Source organism: Leopardus geoffroyi, chromosome E1 (genome assembly GCF_018350155.1).
Source record: "Leopardus geoffroyi isolate Oge1 chromosome E1, O.geoffroyi_Oge1_pat1.0, whole genome shotgun sequence".
Classification (NCBI taxonomy): Eukaryota; Metazoa; Chordata; class Mammalia; order Carnivora; family Felidae; genus Leopardus; species Leopardus geoffroyi.
This window is the reverse complement of record NC_059330.1, coordinates 11,917,191-11,944,982: the sequence shown is the minus strand read 5'-3', so window position 1 is coordinate 11,944,982 and position 27,792 is coordinate 11,917,191. Positions and strand designations below refer to the sequence as shown.

General features: G+C 42.6%; 1 protein-coding gene across 1 annotated transcript; it reads right to left on the bottom strand.

Moving 5' to 3' along the window:
* Positions 1-599: 599 nt before the first annotated feature.
* COPS3 (COP9 signalosome subunit 3) lies at positions 600-27,693 on the bottom strand. Its single transcript, XM_045487625.1, has 12 exons — positions 27,586-27,693; positions 23,870-23,999; positions 20,923-21,035; positions 20,781-20,830; positions 18,950-19,042; positions 17,355-17,534; positions 14,030-14,170; positions 11,963-12,136; positions 8,971-9,057; positions 2,463-2,576; positions 1,223-1,303; positions 600-922 (listed from the first exon to the last, which is right to left on the bottom strand). Exons 1-12 carry the CDS (start codon positions 27,638-27,640, stop codon positions 869-871), a joined length of 1,272 nt encoding a protein of 423 aa, XP_045343581.1. The 5' UTR covers positions 27,641-27,693; the 3' UTR covers positions 600-868.
* Between the last annotated feature and the right edge of the window lie 99 nt (positions 27,694-27,792).

Here is a 27,792-nt window from a genome sequence, read left to right as displayed (position 1 = left end):
TACCACAACAGACCACATGCCCCCCCAAAGCCTAGCAGGGGCAACTTTTTACATGACTCATGAGATTTCTTTTTGATAATGAAAATGTGACCGACTATAAAGTTGACACATTTAAAAAAGTGAAATGTTGCTAGCAAGAGAGGGACATTTTTAAGGACTAAATTCTAATTCAGGCTTCTCATACTTTACAAAGACTCCACACCATTCCCGGGCTTAACTGGTGAGCCCTGTCACACAAATTGCAGAGTTCTGCAGAGAGACCCTGGGAATAATCACAAGGCAGCTGTGCAGCTTCACTGAAAATCCTTCTGGAAGAAAAGGTAGCAAAGCCCGGCCCTGGTCTCAAGACTGCAGAAGAGTGGAGCCCACCCCACAGGTCAGAAAGAGCACAAAGCATCTCGGATTCACAGTGGGTACTGTCACCAAGACGCATGTTACTTCTAATTATAAAAAATTAGCTTCTGTGTTATGGACTCCCAGACTTTTCAAATCTTCCAAAAATTCCTCAAGTTTAACCATTTCTGTTCTCAATGAACATAGCCCTTAAAAACTTTTCAGAGGGGGAAAAAAGCGATACAGAAGACACATTAATGTTCAAGTAATTTAAAACAAAAAGGTAGATTTAATGCAATAACAACATTAATCAGGATAAATAAATCCACAACAGACTTTAAAGTTTGCATTTTTTTTTCCTTTCTTTGCAGAGAGAATGGTTTTCTTAAAGCATATGGGACTGAAGATGTCAAAACAAAATGTAATTTCTTAATGTCCAGGTGAAACAGGCTTGGTCCTCCCTGCTGCCCTCCTACCGCTTGCCACTGGCCAAGGTGATCAGTTTCTCTCATCTAACTCAGGATGGATGTTAGTTTCAAGAGTAACTAGACGGTTTGTTTCCAGAATCATCTTCTTGGGATCCCATGCTCTGTAAAGAAGAAAGTGAGACGATGTATTCACACTTGCCCTTGCCAGAGATTTCCCACCGGCCCCAAACAAGCACACCCTGTTCTTCTGTGAGGACAGTCGGTCACCCTGTGTACAAACAGGCCATAGTTTGCATACTTCCAGGCTGCAGTTTGATAATGCTCTCAGTGAATCTCTCCATGAACTTGGTCACAAAGGTTTTCAAGAACTTCAGGCAACTAATAAGCATTTAACCTCAAATCAAGTTCATGTTCCTTTTCTGTCCAGGCCACTTCTAATTAATGAAGGGAACCCTAATCACCTTTTGTACGAACTGGGGGTTCACTGTGATCTCCTGGTCCATGGCCTTCAGTCGCTCATCCAGCTCTATGCACTTCAGCATCTGGTGATAGACATGTTTGAAGGTGGTTAGTAAGCGAGTCTAGGTCAGTTACCTCCTTTTTAACCTAGGCTACTAATATGGGTGCTACAAGTTCACAGTCCCATGATCTGAAACCCCTGGGGCGACACAGGTTTGGAGTCAGAATTTTTTGAATGCAGAAAGTTAATACTGTACAAGTACTGTATATTACCTAACATCCCAGTAGGATCTAGAGTATGCCCCATAATCAAACACATTAATATCTTTTGCAGTGAGGCCTAAAAATATGCACAAAGTGGGATAAAGACTATGCATCATTTCAGGTGTAATTCGCCATCACACTTAGTTACCAAACCCTCCAGTTTTCATGGTTTTTTTGGATTTTAAATTGCAAAACCAGGAGTGTGGAAGTCTACTATGTTACTATGCATTGCTTTCAGGTTTCGGAGATTTAATATCTGGTTCCATCTACTTCCATAATGTGAGGTAAGAAACACAGACGCCCACACAATCCCGACTCCTGTCTGGAACCCAGAGTGGCAGTCAGAACACGTGACCTCGGAAGATGCAAAGGGACCACTCTGGCCATGCCCAACGGAGGACTTTCTTCCTCCAGCTACCCCCCTTCCTCCCTCTCCTGACACACAGAGGTTTCTGACCTTCTGACTATACTTTACCGCAGAAATGAGGCTCTGCATTATGAAAGGTGGTTGGGTGTGGATAAAAGCATACTGACTGTAAGACCCTAAAGTGTTTCAGTAGCTAAACTAGGCTGTGGTGAGTTGCTGGGAAATCCAACCCACCACTGACTTATAACCATACAATCTGGAAGAGGGTTAAGCAATGCTCATATTCAAAACAACTTTGTAGGAACTAAAATGTTCCCAGAAACTAGTTGGGAACTACCTGTATGTAAGGGGTGCCTGGGTGGCTCAGTCGGTTAAGCATCTGACTGTTGATTTCGGCTCAGGTCATGATCTCACAGTTTGTGAATTTGAGCCCTGCATCATGCTCTGCACTGACAACGCACAGCCTGCCTGGGATTCTCTCTCTCTGCCCCTCCCCTACTTGCATGCACTCTCTCTCAAAAAACAAACAACTAAAATTATCCTGGAGCATGGGAGCAGTATTTCAAATACAGCATCTCAAACATCAATCAAAACCTGGCATTCAGATTTACCTCCTGATCAATGTTATGAAGCATGGCTGGGTTATTATATTTTTCAGGGTTATCATGGAAACTGACCATACCATCCTTCTGATTAATACTTGCAAAAATTTCACCATCTTCTATCTGTAAAAAAAGAAATCAGGAAAGTAGTTTAGACTCAGATACTATGTGGATATATAATGTTTCAATATAATCGGGGGGAGGGGAGACAAAAAACAATATATAAATTTGTATGTTTATTTTTAGGCACCATCTGTTTATTCAACAAGTATTTACTGAACGCCTACTATGTGCTAGACAGCACTGCAGATACTAAGGGCTACAAAAGTCATACAGAGACACGTATACCCGCTCTTGTATTTTTTTTACTGAGCTAAGTTTCACATAGTATAAATTAACCATTTTAAAGTAAGCAATTCAGGGGTGCCTTGGACATCCAACTCTTAATTTCAGCTCAGGTCATGATCTCTCGGTCGTGAGGTCAGTCCCGCATCGCTCTTGGCGCCGAGCGTGGAGCCTGCTTGGGGTTCTCCCTCCCTCTCCCTCCCCCTCACTTTCCTTCTCTCTCTCTCTCTCTCAATAAATCAATAAATAAAACAAAGTGAACAATTCAGTGTAATTTGCAATGTGTAACCACCAACTCTATCTAGTTCCAAAACATTTGCATCGCCCAAAAGGAAACCCTGTCCCCACTGAGCAGTGACTCCTTTTCCCATCCTCTCCGTCCCTGGCAACCACCAATCTACTACTTCCTGCTCTAGGGATCTGCCTGTTCTGGACACTTCACATGAATTGAATTGTGTATGTTTCTTTTGTTTCCTGCATCACCCAGCATAACATCCGAGTGCCTTGCACCTTAAAACATGAAACCCTAACACATTTGGTTCACCCCCGTACAAATTCTCTTCTGATCCTTCAAAAAATCTTTTCTGCTAATGCTGATCCCAAGGTAGTTTCACGGCTATGTTCTTTATTTGCATCAATGACTGAGGAGTTATTTGACCCTCACAGCCAAATCTTGTCCTGAAGTTAAAAAGTGAGAAACCAGGAAGTCTTGAATAGGACTCGTTATTCCTAACACACTGCTCCACATTCTAGCTTTGGAAGGGACAGATGCCGCTTAATGAAACAGCAACCAGCCCAACACACATTAAATGGAATACATCATTCTCTGTGTGATCACGGAGAGCTGCCTCTTTAAACGTGGACAGAACATGCCCAAATGAAATGCAAACCTAGCTTTACCACAGCAGCTCTTTTTGTGATAACCAGAACTAGAAACAACTGAAATGAGTATAATCACAGTGAGATACTGTAGCCCTGAAAATGAATGGAGCCACATACAACATTTTGCTCATAATATTGAGCAAAAAAAGCCAGACCCCCAAAAATACATACTGTGTATTTCCTTTTATATACAGCTCAGAAACAAATACAAAATAGAATGTGAGAAGCCAGGATAAGAACCTGGCGAGCCAGGAGTAGGGCTGGAAGCAGGCATGAGAGATGTTTCTGGGATGCTGATACTCTGATTTTTGATCTAGGTATTGGTTTCACACGTGTCTTCTCTTTGTGAAAATGTATTTAGCTATTAACTTAAGTGTACTTTTCTCTGGGCAAGTGATATTTCAATAAATGTTTACTGAAAAAAGTTCCTGGGGCACCTGGGTGGCTCAGTCAGTAAAGCATCTGACTTCGGCTCAGGTCATGATTTCACAGCTTGTGGGTTCAAGCCCTGCATAGGCTTCTGTGCTGACAGCCCAAAGCCCGGATCCTGCTTCAGACTCCGTGTCTTCCTCTCTCTCTGCCCCTTCCCTGCTCATGCCCTGTCTCTCAAAAATAAACATTAAAATTTTTTTTTAAAAATCCCTGACATACAATCGGAATAGGCCAGTATCTATTAAAGAAAATGAATCAATAATCTTCTAAAACAAAACCACCAGGCCCAGAAGGATTCACTGGTGAATCCTACCAAACAATTAAGGAGGAAATTATACCAATCTGTACGATCTCTTTCAACGACAAAAGCAAAGAGAATACCTTCCAACTACTATGAAGCCAGCATTACCCTGATATTAATAAAACCTGACAAAAAATTACAAGAAAACTACAGACCAACCTCTCTCATGAACATAAGTGCAAAAATCCTCAAGAAAATATAAACAAATCCAATAATATATAAGAATTATACACCACAACCGAGTGAGATTTACCCCAGGTACGCAAGGCGGGATGGACATTCAAGAATCAATTAATGTAATTCATCACATCAGCAGGCTAAAGAGATCATGATCCTATCAATTGACGCAGAAAAAGTGTTTCATAAAATCCAATGAAAATTCATGATAAAAACTCCGGTAAACTAAGTCTAGAGGGGGAACTTCTTCAACTTCATAAAGAATATCTACAGGGGTGCCTGGGTGGCTCAGTCGGTTGGGTGTCTGGCTTCGGCTCAGGTCATGATCTCATGATTTGTGAGTTTGAGGCCCGCATCGGGCTCTGTGCTGACAGCTCAGAGCCTGGAGCCTGCTTCGGATTCTGTGTCTCCCCCTCTCTCTCCCCCTCCCCTGCTCATGCTCAGTCTTTCTCTATCTCTCGTTAAAAAAAAATAAAAAAAAAAAAAACATCTACAAAAATCCTACAGCTAACATCACACTTAATGGTGAGAAACTCAAAGCTTCCCCACAAAGATCAGGAACCAGGCAAAGATGCACCCTCATACCACTCCTTTTCAACATTGTACTGGAAGTCTAGGAAGACAAGAAAAGGAAATAAAAAGTTAGGACAAGAAAAACAAAAGTGTCTTTGTTTATAGATGATAAGTTTGTCTATATGGAAAACCTGAAAGTATGAACAACAAAAAACCCTCCTGGAACTAATAAGTAATTACAACAAGGTTGCAGGATACAAGATTAATATGGAAAAGTGAATTGCTCTCCTGCATACCAGCAATGAATAAGTGGAATTTGAAATAAAAAAAGCGATACAATTAGCATCCTCCCCACCCCAAATGAAGCACTTAAGAATAAATCTAACAATAGATGTACAAGATCTATGAGGAAATCAAAGGATGAGGAAGGAAATCCAAAAGGACTAAATAAATAGAGCGATATTCCATGTTCTTAAATAGGAAGACAGTATCATGAAGATGTTAGTTCCTCCCAATTCAATTCATAGATTCAACACAATCCCAATCAAAATCCCAGCAAGTTATTTTTATGGATATCAATAAACTGATTCTCATTTACATGAAGAGACAAAAGACCCAGAATAGCCAACACGATATTAAAGGAGAAGAACAAAGTTGGAGGACTGGCACTACCGGACCTTAAGACTCTTCTCTAAAGGGGAGCCTGGCTGGCTCAGTTGGTGGAGCATGCAACTCTTGATCTCGGGTTGTGAGTTCAAGCCCCACACTGGGTGTAGAAATTATTTAAAATAAAATCTTAAAAAGAAAAGAAAAGAAAACTTACTATACACCTACGGTAATCATGGCAATGTGGTATCGGTGAAAGAACAGACAAATGTATCGATGGAACAGAATAGCCAGCCCGGAAATAGACCCACATCAACAGTCAACAGATCTTTGACAAAGGAGCAAAGATCCTCCTTTCAGCAAATGGTGCTGGAACAACTGGACATCCACAAGCAAAAAACTGAATCTAGGTGCAGCCGCTCCATCCTTAAAAATTAAATCAAATGGGTCACAGACCTAAATGTAAGACGCAAAACTTATAAAACTCCCAGAATACCACATAGGAGAAAGCCTAGATGATCTTGGGTGTGATGATAACTTTTTAGCTAGAACACTAAAGACACAATCCAGGAAAGAAATGATGGATAAGTTGGGCTCCACTAAATGTAAAAGCTTCTTTCTGCAAAAGACAATGTCAGGAAGATGAGAAGACAAGCCACAGACTGGGAGAAAATATTCGCAAAAGACACATCTGACAAAGAATTGTTATGCAAAATATACAAAGGACTGGGGCGCCTGGCTCAGGGGGTGGAGCACGCAACTCCTGATCTCGGGAGTCCTGAGTTTGAGCCCCACACTGGACAGAGAGATTATTTTAAAATAAAAGAAAAATACATACAGAGAACTCTTAAAACTCAACAAGAAAACAAACAGACTAAAAAATGGGCCAAATATCTGAACAGGGACTTCACCAAAGAAGATATACAGATGTTAAATAAGCATATGAAAAGTTGCTCCACATCGTATGTCATCAGGCAAGTGCAAATTAAAACAAGATACCGCTATACGCCTATTAGAGTGGCCAAAATCTGGAACACTGACAATATCAAATGCTGGTCAGGATGTGGGCCAATCAGACCTCTCTTTCACTGCTGGTGGAAATGCAAAATGTTGCCACCATTTGAGAAGACAGTTTGGCAGCTTGGTACCAAACTAAATATCGTCTTACCATCTGAGTCAGCAATCACACTCCGTGGTATTTACCCAAGGGAGTTGAAAGCTTATGTCCACACAAAAACCTGCACAGGGATGTTTACGGCAGCTTTAGTCGTAATTGCCAAACTTTGAAAGCAAATCAAGATGTCCTTCAGGAGGTGAATGGATAAACCGTGCCACATCCAAGGAATGGAATATGATTCGGCGCTAAAAAGAAAGGAGCTATCAAGCCATGGAAAGACATTAAGGAACCTTAAATCTTGATTACTAAATGAAAGAAGCCAGTCTGTAAAGGCTACATAACTGCATGATTCCAACGACGGGACATTCTGGAAAATGCACAACTATGCAGACAATAAAAATTATCAGTGGTTGTCTCAGAGCACAGAGGATTTTTTAGGGCAGTAAAAATAACTCTGTGTGACACCATAATGATGGGTACATGGCATTATACGTCTGTGCAAACCTGCACAAAGTACAGCAGTGGCCACGTGTCAGGTTGGCTCACCAACCATGACACACGCACACGTGTCACAACTAGGACACACCACTCTGGTGAGGGTTAGTGATGATGGGGAAAGTCATGGATGTGCAGCGGCGGGGGACATACGGGAAATCTCTGTACCTTCCTCTTAATTTTGCTATCAACCTCAAACTGCTTTAAAAAAAAATGTCTTCTTTAAAAAAAAAAAAAAAATCCCTACCCTCATAGACCTTATATTCTAGGGCAAGTCTTGAGCTTACACTCAAGCTTCGCAGGATGGATACACCAGGCCAGAGAATTCTCTGTCGTGGAAACTGTCCTCTGCATCATAGGACGTACAGCAGCATCCTTGGCCTCTATCCACTAGATGGTAGTACCCCTAGCTGTAACAACCAAAAATGTCTTCAGACATTGCCAAATGTCCCCTGGCAGACAAAACACCCCTGGTTGATCCAGAGCCTGTCAGGGTTCGTCTGGGTTGGTCACGCAGTGTTCAAAGCCCCTTCCTCCTCCTTTGATCCCTCAAAGCATAGCTTCTGACTCCTTGCTGGTGTCATAACCACTCATGTATTTCTTCTCACCCACCAAATAGTGAGTTTCCTGGGGGTACTGTGTGGCTCACTGATGCTTAAACCCCTGGGGAGGTTTAGCAAGGTGCTCCTAGCGAGCACTCCAAGGTTGGTCAAGTCAGACAGGTTTTGTTTGTTTGGGATGAGCGAGTGTTTTGAGAATTAGGATGAAAGATTAAAACTTCAAAACGTTTGTAAATTGCACTATGGAAATAAAGTACTCCATTATCACAGTGGAAAATAGTTTCATTATTCCTAATCCTGATATGGCAGTGTTCCTAAAATCAAAGGGGACATCATCAGCAGAAAAATGTAAAATGCTGACTTTCTACACCTAAGATTTGCTTGACCTGGGCTGAGGACATTAAGTCTGGTCTGACGGATCAGATCTTAGCCATGTATTTACATAACTGAATAGGTAGGTAGATTATAATCTATCAACTCGGTGGGTTATCCTGTGCATATTTAAATACTGCCTCTCTAAATTTGGGGAGTGGACAGATGCATCTGGGACACTTTAAACAGGGATGCTGGTAGTATCTGACTTCTGAAGGCAGGTGCTGAGATAGTGTCTGCTTTAGCCCCCTTTATTGTTAATGCTAACTCTAAGCGTACTAATGAACTGACAATGGCCCACAAGGAGGGAAGGAACGCAAGTCACATCACAGTCAACGACTGCTCCCTCTCTAGCTGAACAGGACTTCCTCGGTGTGGGCAGGAGTGTGTGTGCCCTGACCTCCATACAGCTACAAGGTCATGTCCTCACTGTAGAGCACCATGCTGAGTAGCACTGCTCTAGGACTCTGTACTTCACAAGTGTTTTACAAATATAAGTAAGGAGGACAAACAGGACATACCATGTATATCACATGGGTACCTATGACTGGAAAACCCCATAGATTGTAAGGAAATAAACCAAAATGTCCAGAGGTTGACTCTGGATGTCCCTCTCTTTCTCTCTCTCTTTTTTTGTATTTCCTATAATGAACACCTGTTACTTTTCTAAGGACAAAAATCCACCAAGGAACTTTTTAGAAATGAAGACACACTCACCATATGTAGGACATATTTCTCTGCCTCCTGAGGTCCAGATAACTGCACACGACTTGCCATATCTTGTAATGATAGTGTTAAAAAGGTCTGAAATTCAGAAGTAGAATTAATCACGGGTAGAAACAACGGAGGACGTAAATTTCACTAAATGTGTACAGAGCTCTAATGAATCACTCAAAATCTGCTTTCTGTGACTGTGCAAAATAATTTTTTGTTGTGAAGATGACTTAGAGTTGAGGAAACCCGTGTAAATTTTAGTCCTCGGTTTCCTAGAGGTGTAAGGACTTCTGGAAATGTATCCTACACAGACACGCAAGTGAAGTGACACACACACAAAGTTCTTTACTGCAGCACCGGGACCACCTAGAAGGATTCGTTGGTGCCGTCTGGTATAATTGAGTCTACAGATGACTGTGCTGTTGTTAAAAAAAAAAAAAAAAATTAAAAAGGATACTTCTCATGAACTGAAATGGAATCTAAGATAATGTACACCATTCAATGAAGAACAGTGTGCATGGCATGCTGTGTAAATGGAAGGAAACTTTATGTACCCGTGACAGTGTGTATGGATATGTACGTATATGCACACAGACAACCTCTAGGACACCCAAGAAACTGGTAACACTTTCTTCAGAGAGAAAGAAAAGGGGTGGCTGGGGTATAGGACCTGCATGGAGATTTGTGTGTCTTTTGAATTTTGTACTGTAAACATACTACCTATTAAATAAAATTGACATCACTTTCATTCTTCAAAATGCGAAGCTAAAATGTATAAACACATGGGGTGTTAGAAGGAAGCCAGTGTTTCCCACAACTCTGCTTGGGACTTGATGAAAATGTTCCCCTTCAGGAACAAATTAAAAGAGCTCTTTTTTAAGGAAAGCTGGCAATATTTACAGCAATGGCCTTTTCAGAGCAGAGCATGTTAAAACCCTGATGTTGAAAATTAATAAGCCAATGACCAAAAAGTCTATGTGTACTTTAGTTCAGGGAGTAGCATCCAAGAAAATGTAATTGTTAATTTTTAAAGTACATAAGCAGTTGAACACAAATGAAGACTTAGAAGTCAACATTTCTAAATACATGGATCATTTTTCCTGTTTCAAAATAAAGAGAAACTTCCACCTGAATGTCCATCAGTAGAGGACCAGTTGAATGAATCAATCGTGATTCATCCATAAAACAGACTACTATATAGGGGAACTGTGATACAGGCTTACTTTGCCAGGGAAAGAGGTTTAGAACATAACCCTAATCACATTTAACTGTGAGTGTCTCCATTTACATAGAGAGGAGAGAGAGAAGCAAGAAGAATCTAGAAAAATGTCCATCAAAACATTAACATGAAGTGGCAGATTTCAGCCCCATGTGAGAACCCCTTGTCCCTAGTTGCCTTCCAGCCAGCAATGTCACAGAACATCATTCCCGTCACCGACATGGACACACGGTCTCCTTGTTGAGACTTTCTGAAAAACGTCTGGTTTTCTGACTTTGGAATAAGAAAGAGCCTGGCGTGGCTAGAAAATCCGTGGATTATTCCCCCTTCTAGAATTCTGGCACTAAGACATGATGCCTAAAAGCACAACAGCCACCAGTGAAGATTTAACCTTCTTCATTTAACTTTTATTTGCCATTCTGCAATTTAACATTTTTCTGAAAGGTACCCTCTCTTACCTGTGTTAACATTTTGATTCTTTTAGCTAACGTGCAAGTGCTAGTCACAAGCGGGGGGCATCTGTTTGTCAACAGCTACCTCTCAATGGTGACACAGCAAGGGACAGAGTGGTTCTCAAAAGAAAAACTTTTGTGGGGAGAATCAGGCTGCTTGTTACCCTGAATCTCTTAGGTCCCGGCCTTGTCTGCCCATAGATAAAGTCAGTTTTCCTCTGGCAGACAGGTTACATTTGTTTCTAATATTTCTTGAGCTACTTTCTCTTTCATTTTCCTTCCACAAACCAACTTTTTACAAATCCTCTGATTTCCGTATGGGAGTGGGGCAGCTAGGGTTGCTCTCTCTAGAGTATTTGTAAGGAGTTTCCTCCTCTTGTTCGTTGGCCGTCTCCTCGCCTTCCTCCCTCTCCCCCCTGCGCGGCTCACTTGATTCCATGACCGTCCCCTTGCCACCACTCTCCTCTGGCTTCTCCAGGCTCTCACTGCCGGACACTCCACCCAGAGCCCAGCGGCCCTCCCACGGAGAGGGCACCCAGCAGCAGACACCCCCTCTTCTGGCTCCTCTGCCTCTCCGCCCCGTCCCGCGGCTACCGCAGGGTAAAGGGTATGCCCAGAGCCAGACTGACCACATTCTCGCCGGCTGTGAAACGCCCCCTCTGACTACACTACTTCTCAAGAGGAAAAACCAATCCTGTTTGCTGAAGCGGCTGTTCGCTTCCTGTTACTTGCAGCACATGCCTTTGGAGGTCACGTGGGATTTCATTTTTCTCTCGTGCTTTTCGGTACCGTTTGAACACCGGGTAATAAGCATATTTCCTCTAATCCAAAACCAGCAGGTCGTTTTCATTACTTCCTACAGTTCAGCTGCACATAGCTCGTCCACCTGTGGCCTAAATGGCAACGTCGAGGTAGTGCTGAATGTTCGAGCAAGAAGTTCAAGTACAGATGAGCACAGCCCGGGAGGGTCCACGGCTGGTCACAAGGGGCTTGTGTCTGCATCGTTAGCGCCACCCCTCTGCCCATGGGACCGTTTACCTCTCTCAGGCTACCTGTCTCTGCCTCCCCATGTAGCCATATCTCCTACCTGTCTTCCTCTTCACCTGTTCCTCTTCTCAAAAACCCTGTTCTAGCCCTGAAAAGACCAAAAGGTATAAATCAAACTCTTTCTAAGTCATCGGTTGTGAGAGCTCTTGCTTAGTAAAGAAATCCTGCCACACTTTATCCCTGTATCTGCTTCCTCAGCACTGAGAAGGAAGAGAGAGAAGAGGGGGAGGCCCCGGGGGAACCAGGAGATGCTATCTGAGGGCGTCGCTTGCCTCACCTTGGTTAGCCTTTGAATATTCTTCTTATAAAGAGAAGACAAGCACTGCTTCACCAGCCCCATGTTGTTATCACGAGTAAAAGTTTCACTGTGCTTGCCCACCAGGTTGCGGAGTTCTGAGGGGTTATTGGTTGAATAAACTTGTGCTAACTCGTGGTATGCGTTGCTAAGAGGCTGAAGATTTAAAGGTGGGAAGAAATCAGATTGAAACATTAGAGATACAAAATTTGTATAGGAAGCAAAAAGAAAACACGGTACTATATCATGCGCAAGTATATTCAATATCCTTTATTGTTACCTAAGCAACCTATTGCTTAACCTTAACCTATTGTTACCCAGAGCAAATGCCTAGTTTTTAAGACCAAAGACAGAAATTCACTATGGAGTGACGTATTGTCAAAAAAACTTTGTTATTTCAGAGCAAATAACGGCATAGCAGGTGAAAGTATACTGCACTTAATAAATGCATGTGTCTTTTTTCTTTTCCTATTGATAAATTACACTGGGAAAAAAAGAAGGCAAGATTCCTATCATTCTCAACTCTCTTGCTCTCTCTCTCTCTCTCTCTCTCTCTCTCTCACACACACACACACACACACACACACACACACACACCCCTCACCAGATGCAACAGGACAATCTATTTTCGACAAAAAGGAAGATAGGAGCAAGAGAACCAACAGCAGCTGAGGGCCTCCTAAGAGCCTAAGCTGCTTTATGCATTTTATATACATTATCCTCTACTTAAAAAAAAATTTTTTTTTAACGTTTATTTATTTTTGAGACAGAGAGAGACAGAGCATGAACGGGGAAGGGTCAGAGAGAGGGAGACACAGAATCTGAAACAGGCTCCAGGCTCTGAGCTGTCAGCACAGAGCCCGACGCGGGGCTCAAACTCACGGAGCGTGAGATCATGACCTGAGCCGAAGTCGGCCGCCCAACCGACTGAGCCACCCAGGCGCCCCAATATCCTCTACTTTAAATATTAGGAGATTGGGGCAGAGGTCTGAGAGAATGTGGGATGGTCATGAGGAGCACAGGTGTAACGCGGATTCAAATCTGTGTCTCTCCTCCGAAGTCTGTGTTCTTCACCATGGATGCTAGCCTCATAAACCACGAATGCTGTGAAGGACACCCTGTAGTCATGAAGACGTCGTCTTACGCAACTACTCTACCTCAAACAGGCCAGCTCAAGGGACCATGGGAGTTCTCCCAAATGATCTGAGAATGGCTACCTTAAACTTACCCTGCCTCTGACTCTTTCATGGGATTCAAGGGACCTCCCTCTCCTCCCTCATCTGTGACTAGGCAGCCCAGAGCCCTAAGAACCACAGCAAGGCTCTGTAGTGAAGGACACAGGGCTGTCTGCAACAAGACAGCATAAAAATCTTCTCATTAGGAAGATTTTCAAATTGATACCCTGAAATTCTGAGTTCTGTACGAATAACAGGGTTAAAATTGTTATCCAAATGACTGTGACCTCATAACCTTTTGAACTGCCCGATTTTATTCTAAACCATGAGGATGTATTTCAAAATAAAAAAAAAAAAATCTATTTTTCAATGTGGTCCAAAGCTGGGTCCTCAGTGGAAACAAAAGTTCAGTGAGCAGAACTTGGGGTTTTCATTCAGGGGCTCTAGAAAGATTTCCTAACACTCGGGCAGATGCAGTTCCATAAACTCAGCACTGTCTTTTCAGTACTTTCGCTAAACTGTAACAAAGAAGAAGATCATCATCAGTCTTTACAGGAGCTTTGGCATCTATGGCAATAATTACTCAGAGCAAAAGTTTGAAAACAGATTTCTAAGTAACAATCCGCCCCCCCCTCCCCCCCCCCCCCCCCCCGGTCAGTGATCAGAGGGTGCATGGACTGGAATAGAGGCCAAGATTCTGCAAGAACAGCAGCTCCCAGACAATAATGTCCACTATGAAATGTATTAAATGTCTGCTAACTTGAAGCTGCCGGGAGAGCCAAATCACTATAAAATAAAATTACAGAACTACATATCATTATAATTTCCTTATGGACTTAACATGTCACCTAAGAAATCAATTTAAAAAACTCACCTTAATGAATCTACCCACAATTTGAGACGTATATTTTGGTAGCTGTTGTACTTTTCCAAGTAATATCAAAGAAACTAGAATATACTTTTTATATGATTCCAACATGATATGACTGACCGCCATGGCAGGAGTAGTTATGGCCTGAGCAAGAGAAGAGAGAGCACACCAGGGCAGAAAGGGCAATCAATCAGCCACACGTATCACTTTAATTAAAAACAATTCTTACATTTCGTGTCCTATGAGTATTTTTAATAATGTCTTGAGAACGAATTCTCGTGCTATAAAATTACCCTCTTAAAGTATACCAGACAGTGGCTTCAGTATATTCACCGTGCTGTGCAACTATTACCATTACCAAATTTCAGAACATTTTCACCCCACCAAGAAGAAACCTCATATCCACTAGCAGTCATTCCTCATTCTCTTCTCCCTCCAGCCCCAGGAAACCACCATGCCACTTTGTCTCTATGGATCTGCCTAGTCTGGACAGTTCAGATAAATCTGTGGTCTTTTGTCACTGGCCTCTCTGTTTCCAATGTTCTTCAGTGTTGTAGCAGGTACTGGTGCATCATTCCATTTTATGGTTGAATGATATCCCACCATATGGACAGACCACATTTTGTTTACTCATCCTCAGGTGACGGGCATCTGGGTTGTCTCCCCTCCTGGCCACTCCGAATGAAGCTGCCACGAACATCAGTGTACGTGTTTTGGGGCAGACATTTGTCTTCATTTCTCTCAGGTATATTTCTAGGAGTGGAATTGCTGGGCGAGGGTGGTAACTCTATGTTTAACACTTTGAGGAGCTGCAGACTGTTTTCCCTAGTGGCTGCACCGTTTCACACTCCCGTCGGCAGTTATGAGGATCCCAAATTCTCCACCTGCTTGTCAATGCTCGTTTTTGTTGGCTGTCTCTTTTTAATTCGGGCTGTCCTCGTGGTATCATTGTGGTTGTGATTTGCATGTCCTTGATGACTACTGATGAGGAGTATCTCTTCATGTACCGATGGGTCGTTGGTGTATCTTCTTTGGAGAAATTTCTCTTCGTTGGCCATTTTTAAATTTTAGTTTTTTTACTGTTGAGTTGTAAGAGGTCTTTGTACATTCTGGTTGCAAGTCTCTTATCAGAGATCTGCAAATGTCTCCTCCTCTTTTGTGGCTGACTTTCTACTCTCTTTCACCCAGATTTATGAAGGTCAGGGAGAAATGAAAACTATCGTACCCAAATCAGCTCAAACATTCCAAATCAAAACCCAAACCACTGAGCCTGTAAGGTGCTTCTTTGAGATGCTACAGAAACATTCAAACGAGTGCATATGTTTACACGCGCAATGATTTCTACTACAGCATTGCTTAAACAGTGAAAAACTGCAATTGACTTACATTCCCACAGACCGAAGACCAGTAAACTAAGTAGGTCAATGTGTGGTGTGATATGAGAAGACAAAGCTGCTTTCTTTCACTTTTTGCTTTATGTAAGCTGAATGATCTGATTTTTTTCCACTAAGTACATCCCTCTCTTCGATTCTTTTTTTTTAAGCAGTAAGAAATCTGTATCACCTTCTGAAATTAAGGTACTAATACCATCTATAGCTTCATGTATATTATTAAAACACAGTTGTATGAAGTACCCTAACACTAGACAATGCTGGTCAAGGCAAAATCAGGGTATAAATAGATTTTCAGCAAAAACGTTCCTATCTGTATCAAAAATGTTTTACTTTTAACATTTTAATTATTTGGGATAGAAATATCTTTTCTAAGTGCATTACATACTTTCCTGCCTTTTCCAAAGCCCTCATCATCTTGATATTTCTGGATCATCAATATGTTGTCAGCTATCATACTGGACTATAAAATCATTTGACCAGTGGCTATGAAATATGTTTATAATTTTCTGAAGAACTAAAGCTTTTGACTATGTACTCTTTTTTTTTTTTTTTTCAACGTTTATTTATTTTTGGGACAGAGAGAGACAGAGCATGAACAGGGGAGGGGCAGAGACAGAGGGAGACACAGAATCGGAAACAGGCTCCAGGCTCTGAGCCATCAGCCCAGAGCCCGACGCGGGGCTCGAACTCACGGACCGCGAGATCGTGACCTGGCTGAAGTCGGACGCTTAACCGACTGCGCCACCCAGGCGCCCCTTTTGACTATGTACTCTTAAAAAGAAGTCACCTTGGGGCGCCTGGGTGGCTCAGTCAGTTAGGCGTCCGACTTTGGCTCAGGCCATGATCTCGCGGTCCGTGAGTTCGAGCACTGCGTCGGGCTCTGTGCTGACAGCTCAGAGCCTGGAGCCTGTTTCGGATTCTGTGTCTCCCCCCTCTCTCTCTCTGACCCTCCCCCCGTTCATGCTCTGTCTCTCTCTGTCTCAAAAATAAATAAATGTTAAAAAAAAAAAAAAAAAAAAGAGAAGTCACCTTGAAGGTCCTTACTTGACTAGACACATCCCCCCCCCTTTTTTTTTTTTTTTTTCTTTGAGTAAGCTCTACACCCAACATGGGGCTTGAACTCACGACCTTGAGATCAAGACTTGCATGTTCTACTGACGGAGCCAGTTGAATGCTCCTGACTAGACATGTTCTAATGACATCATCCCTGCCCAACAGCACCTTCTGGTGACAATTCCCTGAGGCAATGCTAATAAATACATGCATGTGTATTTATGTCTTAGCATTTTCAACTAAATTGTGAGCTTCTTCAAGGCTTAGAATATCCTTTATTATCTTAATATGTGACAGGAATATAAGAAATATTAAACCTCTGACAAATTTCTTAAAATTCTAGTATTAGCCAATATTGTATCTCTTTTTCAGACTCTAAAACATTCTACCAAATTATGCACTATACAGGTCATTACACAGACCAAGGGCCATCACATAGACAAAGCAGGTAGGGGCTTTCCACTGTATGCTCAATACCCTTTGAATTTTGAACCATGAGACTGTTTTACATATTAAAATAAATAAAATTTAACAAAACACCACACATTGTTTTAGAACAAAAAGACATTTCAAAGATCATTCAGCTCAATCTCTTCCCTTTGTGTAAAGGTCAAGAGACATACAGAACTTAGCCTGAATCACACAGGATATGAGTGGCAAAGCCTAGATCAGACCCCACTCATTAGTGCTCTTCCCTCCACTCCTACTGCCCTTCAACTCAAGGACAGTTTATCACCATGTGCATGACGATCCCAGACAAATGATCTTTGAAAGGACCTCCACCTGAAACTCAGAGGCCCAAGATCAATCCACACCAGCTGTGCACTTCTTTGAGCATACAAGTTCAACAGAACCTCAGGGGCATTTAGAGAGATGATTACCTGTTCATAAAAGTACAGTGCTCTTTCAAAGTTCTTCAGCCCGGTATAGATCATCCCTCCATAATAATAGTAACATAGAAAGTGCTTTGCATCATAGGCTCCATTCTCTTTACAGATATCCATCATGTCCACATCAAGATATGGAAGGGCAGGCTTAAAGCATTTTGCCAGCAAACAAAGCTGTGAAAAATTTTACATTGAATCATCATTTTAATTGTACTTGGCAGGCTTTAGCAGGAGCAAATTCATAGATTCCAGAATGTTCAAGAAAACATTTTATTTACTATTTTTTTAAATTTGAGAGCGAGCGAGCAAGTGAGGGAGGAGTGGAGACAGAATCCCAAGCAGGCTCTGCACTAACGTGTGGGCTTGAACCCATGAACTGCAAGATCATGACCTGAACTAAGGTTAGACACTTAGTGACTGAGCCACCCAGGCGCCCCTGAAGAAAACATTTTAAACCATCTTACTGATTAAAACTGTTCTAAGTGTTGACACATTACTCCGTTTTCCTAAGCATTCAGAACCAAACAGCATGTGTTTATAAAAGACTAAGCAGGCAGGAGATAAAGCACTCCACAGACGAATTAAAGTTCAGCTATTACTTAGCCTGCCCAGCACCCACTCGGCTTATAGATGCACAAACAAGTGAGTCCTTTTTCTTTTTGAATTAGCAGAATAGACATAGACCAATATGGTGTGATAACAATGGCAGTTTTTCTTCAATTATTTCTTTTTAATTTCTGAATCGTTTCCGTAAGCGTAGGGAATTGCTCAACTCAAACTCAAGACAGCAAGCACATGGCAACGTTTTGTAGCTGGATGATGCTGGTACAGGTGTAGTTACAGGTACAAACTCAGAGCTGTACAATTAAGACTGATGTACTTTACTGTGTGTAGGTCATACCTCAAGCACAAAAGTTTTTTAAAAAATAGAAAGAAAGCACCTTGATGTGAAACTAGAACATGTGTTTGGAATAATCCAGGTACCATGCTATTAAAGAAACAATCCATACCCCACAGGAGCTGCTTAAACCCCAGAGCATTATGGTATAATCTGTAGCTGTAAAACATTGATACGGAGACCTCTCCAAGATACATCAAGTAGGAAAACAACAATGTACATATGAGTTCATACAGATTATTGCTACTGGTACGAAAAAACTGAGAGAAAAATACACATATTTGCTTATATGTGCATAAAATATCTTTGGAAGGATACACAAAAAACTAACACTGATTTCCTCTGGAAAGAAGAGATGGGTGGCTCATGAGCAAGGTGACTTCATTATCCACCTTCTCTTTTGCCTTCCGGAGTCTGAGCCACATAAAATAACATAAAAGTGACTTGGGACATTTTTAACATCGCAAACGTTAACCGGTCTCCTCACTCATCTCAGAAGCCCGCTGGCTGAGACCCATTCGATAGTTTGCGTTCCAGCAGCCAGTTGCAAATTCCCGCACTGATAACGTCCCTACACATTTCAACTTCTAGAACACATCACAGTCCCCACCAAATTGCTCTCCTTTATTGAGCAAGCGCACAGCCCAACTTCCACCTTTGACCCCATGTGACTCACTCCCCTGCTGCTTACCTGGCAGAGATCAGCGTGGACTGAGGTCAGCTGGTTTGTATTCATCTGCATCTTGTCTATGGCTTGCTTAAGGACGCCAATTCCTCGCAGGGGCTGTCAGAAATGACATCTCTTTCAGATAAGTTCTCAAAGATGGCAGCACATTGGATCTTATGTTGTCACTTACAAATAAAAAATAACACTAATTGATAGGTTCCTTTAAAGAACAATATGAGGTTTCCATACTCTTTCAGGAAATATCTGTCCCTATTCAGTCAAAAAACGCTTTCTTAAGCTGTTTCTTACACTATTTTAGAGTAATTCAGCACCATTTTTTAGGTTATAAACCTTTTTTTCTTACGATGAAGATCAATAATCAAAAGCAATATTACTCTGTCAACAGTTCATTGTATTTACATTGCAACAAACAAAAAATTTCCAAATCATTTACAATAAAGAGCCTATGCTTAGTAAGCGTAACTATGGCTAAGGATGTTGGCATCTTACCATAGGGCAGTCTAGATATCGTCTGTAAATTCTCTCCACCACCACCATCTTTTAATGGATTATAAATGACTATTGAAACCAATATCATAACTTACAAACAGATCATTTCCTGCCCTGATGATAAATAACAAGACAAAGTTTCAAGTGAGGCAGTCAGTTTCTGAACAGGAGATAGGACTCTAAAATAGCTAATAAGGGGCGTCTGGGTGGCTCAGCTGGTTGAGTGTATGACTTTGGTTCAGGTCATGATCTCGCGGCCCGTGAGTTCGAGCTCTCTGTCGGGCTCTGTGTTGACAGCTCGGAGCCTGGAGCCTGCTTTGGATTCTGTCCCCCCTCTCTCTGCACCTCCCTGTTCTCTTTCAAAAATAAACGTTAAATATATATATACATACACACACACACACGTATACACACACACATATACATACACACACATATATATACACACACATATATACTTATACATATATATATAAAATAGCTAAATAACTCACATGAGGTTTTCAATAAATATTTTTTTTAACCATTTCTTTCAAACCACAATTTGTTTAATATTCCTACAAAATCCCAAATGGTTCTTTCTGTCTGGTCTCCTTCCAAGCTCTATCTTCAAGTTCAATTTCAAATAATAATTGAAAACACTCCAAATTATAACTTGTGTCAGTATCACAAAAGTTAAAGACCAAAGAACTGTTTCAGATTAAAGGAGATGAAAGACACAGGACACCCTAATGGAATTCATGACCTGAGATTTTCTTCGTTGTAAAGGACATTAGGGAAGTAAGTGGCAAAATATGAATAAGGCCAGATTTGTTTAAAAGATTATATCAACGTTCATCTCCTGATATTTATCATTGTGCTGTGGTTGTAGAAGAGAATGTCCTAATTTTTAGGAAACACTCATTGAAGTATTCAGGGTAAGTGGTAACATATCTGCAATTTTCTTTCCAATGGCTCAAGAGAGAGAGAAAAGGGTAAGTGGGGTAAAATGTTGACATCCGGAGAATCTGGGTGAAAGGTACATGGGGATTCTTCCTATTGTAAAGCTAAAATGTCATAATTAAAAGTTCAAAGTCTGAGCAAACAAAAACCCAGTATATGACTACATAAAGGGCACCAGAACGGTAGCTCCAAAAACATCCACTGCCAGCAGCAGCCTCCCTTGAGGCCCTACTTCCCATGCCTCTGAGAGGCCTCACCTGATGTACGAGCTGGAGGTCCTCACAGCAGATGCTTGGCGACCACACAGATCTGTTAGGATACTCAGTACTAACCTGGAACCTTAACAAAGGAGTTCATTGTGTAAATCAGAGATTTCTTAAAATATTTGACTAACATTGCTTACCTGTTTCCTTTCCACAAGTGCGTTTGTCAGCTGATGGCAAAGCCCAGCAACTAGAGACGGCAAGGACAAAATGTTGACAACATCAATGACTACACAGGTAAAATGCATTCGGTGGGAAATAACAAAATGTTAGTTGGCTTACAAGTGTCTGTTGCGTATCGAATGTGCTCCCCATTACAAGTGCTGATAAAAAGCTGAACCTGTGAGAATAAGGTTTCGAAGTCAGGAACACTGGGCATGGAAAACTTCACAAATCTGGAATAAAGAGAAAAGAATCAATTCCTTCTGATATTTTATAAGGGAAAATGAAAAAGCCACTGGGGCCAGAAGTTCATCCTATCTCCAGTGCTCTATGAAAGTAAATGAGTCACCGATATTTTTAAAAACTAGGAAAGAGTATATGGGACTGGCCCGGTTGTTTGCAAGGTCAAAACACAGAACACAGACACAGATGAAGGCTGAGAAAAATATGCTTAAAAAAGAATTTTTTTTTTTTTAATGTTTATTTATTTTTGAAGGAGAGAGAGACATAGCGTGAGCAGGGGAGGGGCAGAGAGAGAGGAAGACACAGAATCTGAAGCAGGCTCCAGGCTCTGAGCTGTTAGCATAGAGCCTGATGAGGCGCTTGAACTCACAGCCGTGAGATCATGGCCTGAGCCGAAGCCAGACGCTCAACTGACTGAGCCACCCAGGCGCCCCAAAAAAGAATTTTCAAAAAAGAAAACTCCATTAAACGAGGCCAAATATCAGGTTGTCTAATATTCGTGAAGGAACTGAACATGAACTTTTAACCCAAAGTTTTCAAAACCAGTTTTCTTTTGAGCTCCCATGTAGTTAGGGCTATTTCGTCATTTAAAAACCAGTTGTAGGGGTGCCTGGGTGGCTCAGTCGGTTAAGTGTCCAACTTCGGCTCAGGTCACGATCTCGCGGTTTATGGGTTTGAGCCCTGTGTCTGGCTCTGTGCTGACACATCAGAGCCTGGAGCCTGCTTTGGATTCTGTGTCTCCCTCTCTCTCTGCCCCTCCCCAATTCACTCTCTCTGTTTCTCTCTCTCTTAAAAATAACCAAACATTAAAACAACAACAACAACAACAACAACAACAACAAAAAACCAGTCGTTTTTCTTGCTCTAAGGATGACAGATTGAAGGGGCACAAGGACTGAGAAGTTCCGACTGGCTGGAGACTGTGACTGTACTTCAGGGGGTGCTGAGGTCCATATGGGAGAAAGAACCAGCTGATGTGCAGGACAGAGGAGTGGGGGAGATAAGAGGCAGGATGCGGATGGTCCACCCTGAGTCACTGGGCAGATGGGGCCTTCCAACAAACACTCTGAGAGGGGACCAGAGACAGGTTTTGGGGAAGAAATCAGATAAGCTACTACCACTCAGGTATTGCTTACAAAGTAAACTTCCAGCTTTTTTTTAATTTATTTTTTTTAGAGAACTGTTGAAACTAACTTCAAGTAAAACCAAATGGATATTACTGCCTGAACCCAATCTCTCCTACATATTTGCATGTGTCCTTTCCTCTCTGTAGTATCATTCAACTTAACAATGTCACCTCACATCTGTAATTGAACTTTCTCGTCATCAACATGCAATCAAACGATCTCATTTGGGCTTCACAAGAGATCAGCACGGCATTGTGATTTCCATCTTATAAATAAAAACAGGCAGCTCAGGACCCCACGGCTTATAATTGGAAGAACATAATTCAAATCCAGGGTACTGGGAAACAAGTTCAGGGTTCTCTCCAGGCTTTCTTTTACAGATATACAATGGTAAAATGCCTTATAGCTTCAAAATGCTGTCATGCACCTTACCTCACCTGATACACAGCCACATAGAAGGTTGTATGTGCATAAAATATGCACGCTATCCATTTTGTTAGCCAGCAAACACAGACAGTAAAAATCTTTACCCGCCAGCACCATCCAAAAGAACTTGCTGCAACGGTAGACCCGTTCTGTATCCGTGCTGTCCAACACAGTGGCTACAGGTGGCTACTGAGTACTTGACAAGTGGCTAGTGCGACAGAGCCACTGAAGCTTTAATTTTAATTAATTTACGTTTAAATAGCCACCTGTGGCTAGTGGCTACTGTGTGGTAGAGCACTGCTCTTGACCCTTTCATGCTGATGAAGTTTCTTCTCTAAACTCTATTCCTGACACATCTTTGTCTCAGGGGTCCCTGCGCCAGCGAAGCCAGACCCTCGCTTTAAGTCCATTTCCTCTCAGTTTATTTATATTGCTTCGACTTTCATGACAACCCTAACATCCCAATTTCTAATACTAAAACATCGAAAGGAAAAGAATTCTGTCAAGCACACAGAATTACAAGGAACCCCAACTGAAATAAGGTCTATTTAATTTGGTCTTAAACGGCTTGAACTTCTTTGAAGGCAATCTGAAGCAAAGTTCCTTTGGATCGCTGGTAATTTCACTCAACATATTCCACTGTGTCCTACTACATCACCCTTCCCTAGTTTCTTTCCAAGTTAGAAAATGTGGACAATCTGACAGATTATGTGAATAAAAGTATTCAGATAAATGCAAACTATAGTGCTCACAACTGAGATGGCCACTTATTTTTTAAAATAAATTTCAAGGGGCGCCTGGGTGGCTCAGTCGGTTGAGCGTCCGACTTCGGCTCAGGTCATGACCTCGCGGTTTGTGAGTTCTAGCCCCACGTTGGGCTCTGTGCTGGCAGCTCAGAGCCTGGAGCCTGCTTCGGATTCTGTGTGTCCCTCCCTCTCTGCCCCTCCCCTGCTCACGCTCTGTCTCTCTCTGTCTCAAAAAGAAATAAAACATGAAAAAAAATTTTTTTAATAAATTTCAAAATTTGTATAAACAATTAAAAAATACCAAAATTGAAAATATAACAAACAAGGATTAGCTAGGAGGAGTAAAATGTAACTATGAGGACTTGACTTTATAATTGTGCAAAAGAGCTCACTGTTGTTTAACATGGTATGCTTTCTACACCAAAAAAACAAAAACAAAAACACCTATAGCCAGAAAGGCTGTAGCGTTCAGGTTTAGCAAGCATTCAGGTTTAGCACTAAACTGTAAAAGGAGACGCCTCTTACAGAACAGCAAGGACACCCAAGGAGTGCTCTTGTACGTCCAGAGCCCCGAGCACAGTGTCCAGATGGGATAGGTTCTTTGCAAGGAGTTCACCACTCTTGTTGATCAGTTCACAAAGCTGAGTCATTTGCCCTGGAAAACAGGAATAACACCATCATTCAGTTACAGCACTAACCAAACTAGAGAAACTCTATAACCACAGACTTCATTCCTCAGAGCAAGAAATAATCTAACGGTGACTACTTGTAGCTCCTTCATTTCAGGTGGGGAAATGGGTCAGCAGGGTCAGAGAAGTGAAATGGCCTTGACTCAAAACTAGACCTCCTACTTCCTTCTGGCCCTGAAAGTTTCTACTTTTCCTCTATTCCCTCTTCGATTCCCCAAGCCAGAAATGCACACATTACTATCACCACCACCCTCACCTCCCTCTCTGTATCCAAAATGCCACCAAATACGATTTTACTTTTAATTTTACTTCCTAAGTCTCTTGGCTCCGTTCCTTTCTCCCTCCCCTGCCTTATTCAGACCCTCATCACTTCTTGCCTGGACTACATCATAAATCTTCTAAACGGTCCCCTTACCTCACTCTTTCTCTCCTCCAACCCATACTTCATATTGTACCTGTATGACCTTCCCAAAATGTAAAATCCAATCAAATTACTCCAAAGGCTTTAAGAAGTCCAAATGCTTCAGCCTGGTAAGAGGCCGCTGCACCTCCCCAGCCTTACCACCTGCTTCCACCCCTCTCTCCCCCAACACACACTCTCTAGTCACACTGAGTTCACAAAATTCACTCAACATTCCATGTCGTCTCACCTTTCTGCCTCTACACATCCTATTCTGCAAGCTTGCTGTTCCTTCCTTCACTCTGCTCTCCTGGGTCTTCTACTACCTGACTCATACACTTCATGCAGCAATCGGCCTGGGACTTTGGACCCTCATCTTACCCCCTTTCCCCGAGCTAACTTGAAAAATGTGTTCTCTCTGTGCCCTCTCTGCATCACCTAGGATTGTGGTGGTTGGGTAACTCAACATAAACTCAGGAGGAGAGGCTGTCTCATGTCTCCAGTTTCAGAATACAGTGCTTACTTACCAGCGAATCAATCAACAGCCTGTTAATTAATCTCCTAATTGATCCACCGATTCCCCGCGCCCCCCCCCCATACCACAATGTTATGTTTTCACAACTAAGGTATAGAATCTAATTAGGCCTGAATTGGTACTCTGAAGTAGACTCACTGATTTTGATGGGTTATTCCGAGACACCATGGCCACACTCTATACCTCCAAATTCCACTAGCTGTCTTTCTGGTGGTGGTTGGTGGTATGTATGGAGTTTATACAAGGGAATGGGCAGGGGTGCCTGGACAGTTCAGTCGATTAAGCATCCGACTTCAGCTCAGGTTGTGATCTCACGGTTTGTGGGTCCGAGCCCCATGTCGGGTTCTGTGCTGACAGCTCGGAATCTGGAGCCTGCCTCGGATTCTGTGTCTCCCTTGCTCTCTGGCCCTCACTCACTCTCTCTCTCTCAAAAATAAATAAACATTAAAAAAAATGTCTATAAGGGCATGGGCAACAACTTCTTAAATTTCCTCCTTTATAGTTCTCTTTCACATTTTGAACTTCAAGCTATATATATCAGCTATTTCTATTTAGTAGCTGAGGGTTTTTTCCCATATCCCCCCCCACCACCAAAAAAAAAAAAAAAAAAAAAACCCACGTGAATACCAAAAAATTTAAAATCCAAGTGACTGCAGCTTGGTAATTTTGTTTCTGAGGCTTCTATACTATACTTTAAAATTTTTTCCAAAAATAAAGAAATATACTATTATTATCACATGCACTGCAAAGCAGGAATAAAAAAAATCTGTGATCTGATTAGGTACTCTCTCTCATGATAACACAAGTTGAACAGGAAAATACCATCATTTTATTACAAATCTCACTGGTAAATACAAAATAGCTTCTTCTAGTTAAATAATCGCCCCCCCCCTTTTTACTCACTACTCTATAATTACACTTACAATGATAAGAACCACACAGAAACAAGCATTTCAGTCCATCATTTCCCCCCAATTAAATAGCCAATATAGAGCTGAGACTTAAACTAAAAGCTGGGTCATTATGAAATCGTAAGATAGTTAACTACTGTGGGCCAAGGGAAGAATTCACAGTAAGTGCAGTGCCACAGGGTGCATCTGACATGAGCCCAGAGATGTGGCCAATGAAATTCCCTCTAATCAAAGAAAGCTGGAAATTATGAAGTTCCCTTCACTTAAGGTCCATGTTAGGAAACTCTGAGTAAGTGCAGAAAAAACAGAAACCTCATAAACATTTCCTATGCACTGAGCATGAGGCACAGAAGCCATAGGCAGTGAAAGTATCTTGTTTGTCTCTGCCTGACTGTTCCTAACGCAGTGACTCGCAGAGCACGCATACAGAGCTTTTCAGATAAGTGATCTCACTTGATGCTAAATAGTCCCAGTCCCATTTTGTAAATGAGAAAACTGGCCCAAGAAGCCACTGTCAGGATTCCAACCCAAATCTAAATAACCATACTACACCCCAGGAAGGAGAAACCAAATACTTGTAGCATAAATGAATGAATGAATGGTTCCTTCATTCATGGAGGCTGCAAGTTTGTGCCTTACCTGTGAACCTAGTTTCTATCAATAATAAGGGGAAAAAAGTATTTCATTAGGCATGGCTTCAACCCGGTCAGTTAACTTGCACCGGTGAGGTAAATCGCACGCCTCCATTTTTACAAATGGAGATAAAGAGATTCAAGAGATTAAGGGTGACTTATCCAAGGTCAGGCAGCTCCTAGAAGTTTACAATTAACAGCTGTTAGCAATCATTTGCAACTGTATCTATCGCACCCTAAATAACAGGTACTGTTTCAAGTACTTTTACATGATTTCTCTCATTCAATCCCAACAACCCTCTGAAGTAGGGTCTTATTTTTATTTTAGAGATGAAGAAACAGGGTGCTTAAAGAGACCTTCACAGCCTGCAGCTAATTAATTCGGAGTCCAGTGCTCTATACTCAGGTGATGAGCTGAATGAACCAAAAAGCACGAAAATTTAAGTATTAATGGTCACAGTTCTACCCCTGGAAATGCAGCCCTACGAGTGAGTGCTCCCTCGGCATTCAGCAAGACTAAAATAGGCGCGGAGGCTTCCCGAGGGCACGCCGGCCGGCCAAGGCGAGCCTCCGAGCCAAGGCACCCAGAAAGGATTCGCCTCGCGCCCGCTACCCGCGGCCTAGGCCGGAGGCGGCCAGGCGCCACCGGGACAGACGAGGCGGTGCACCAATCAGCGCAGGGAAGGGAGGCCGAAGAGACCAACGGGCGCTGGGGAAGGCGTCCAGCGGAAGTCACCGCCCCCAAAACTGTCAAGCGAAGCGCCCGAGTGGAAGGGGCCCGGGCCGGGGGGAGGAGGGTCCGGGCGGCCCCAGGGAGGGGAGATAGCCAGGCGGCCGAGCACACTGGCCGGCAGACTAGAGCAACGAAGACCGAGAGCGCGAGAGGGCTGCTTGAACTCAGCCTCGCCCGATCCCGCCCTGGTCTAAGCGCCGCAACCCCGAGACCAGCCCCGGAGGCGAGGTTCGGCACTAACAGGGACGTCCCAGCCGTCCGCGCTGGCGGCTAGGGATGCAAGTCCGTCCCCGCGGCCCGGGGGGCCCTCCCAGGCCCAGCTCGGCGGCCCAGGGCCTCACCTTGAGCCGAGAGCTGTCGGACACTGTTCACGAACTGCTCCAGGGCAGACGCCATGTTTCCCCCCCGGCGGCCCGAGCAGCAGAGGCAGCTCACGCGGGAAAAGGAGGCTGCTCTGGGAGGAGGGGCCGCGGCGATCCACCACAGGGCCTCGACAGCAGCCGGACGTCACTTCCGCCGGCTCAAGCACCGCGAGATCTCACCTACCT

What these genes read in the sequence shown, in the direction of transcription:
- COPS3 (XM_045487625.1), bottom strand. Translation starts at nt 27,640, where the DNA reads ATGGCGTCTGCCCTGGAGCAGTTCGTGAACAGTGTCCGACAGCTCTCG. An exon ending in TCCACGCTGATCTCTGCCAG is followed by an intron (nt 17,535 to 18,949) that starts GTAAGCAGCAGG and finishes AATTTTTCACAG; the next exon opens with CTTTGTTTGCTGGCAAAATG. An exon ending in ACCCCCAGTTCGTACAAAAG is followed by an intron (nt 923 to 1,222) that starts GTGATTAGGGTT and finishes TCTTCTTTACAG; the next exon opens with AGCATGGGATCCCAAGAAGA.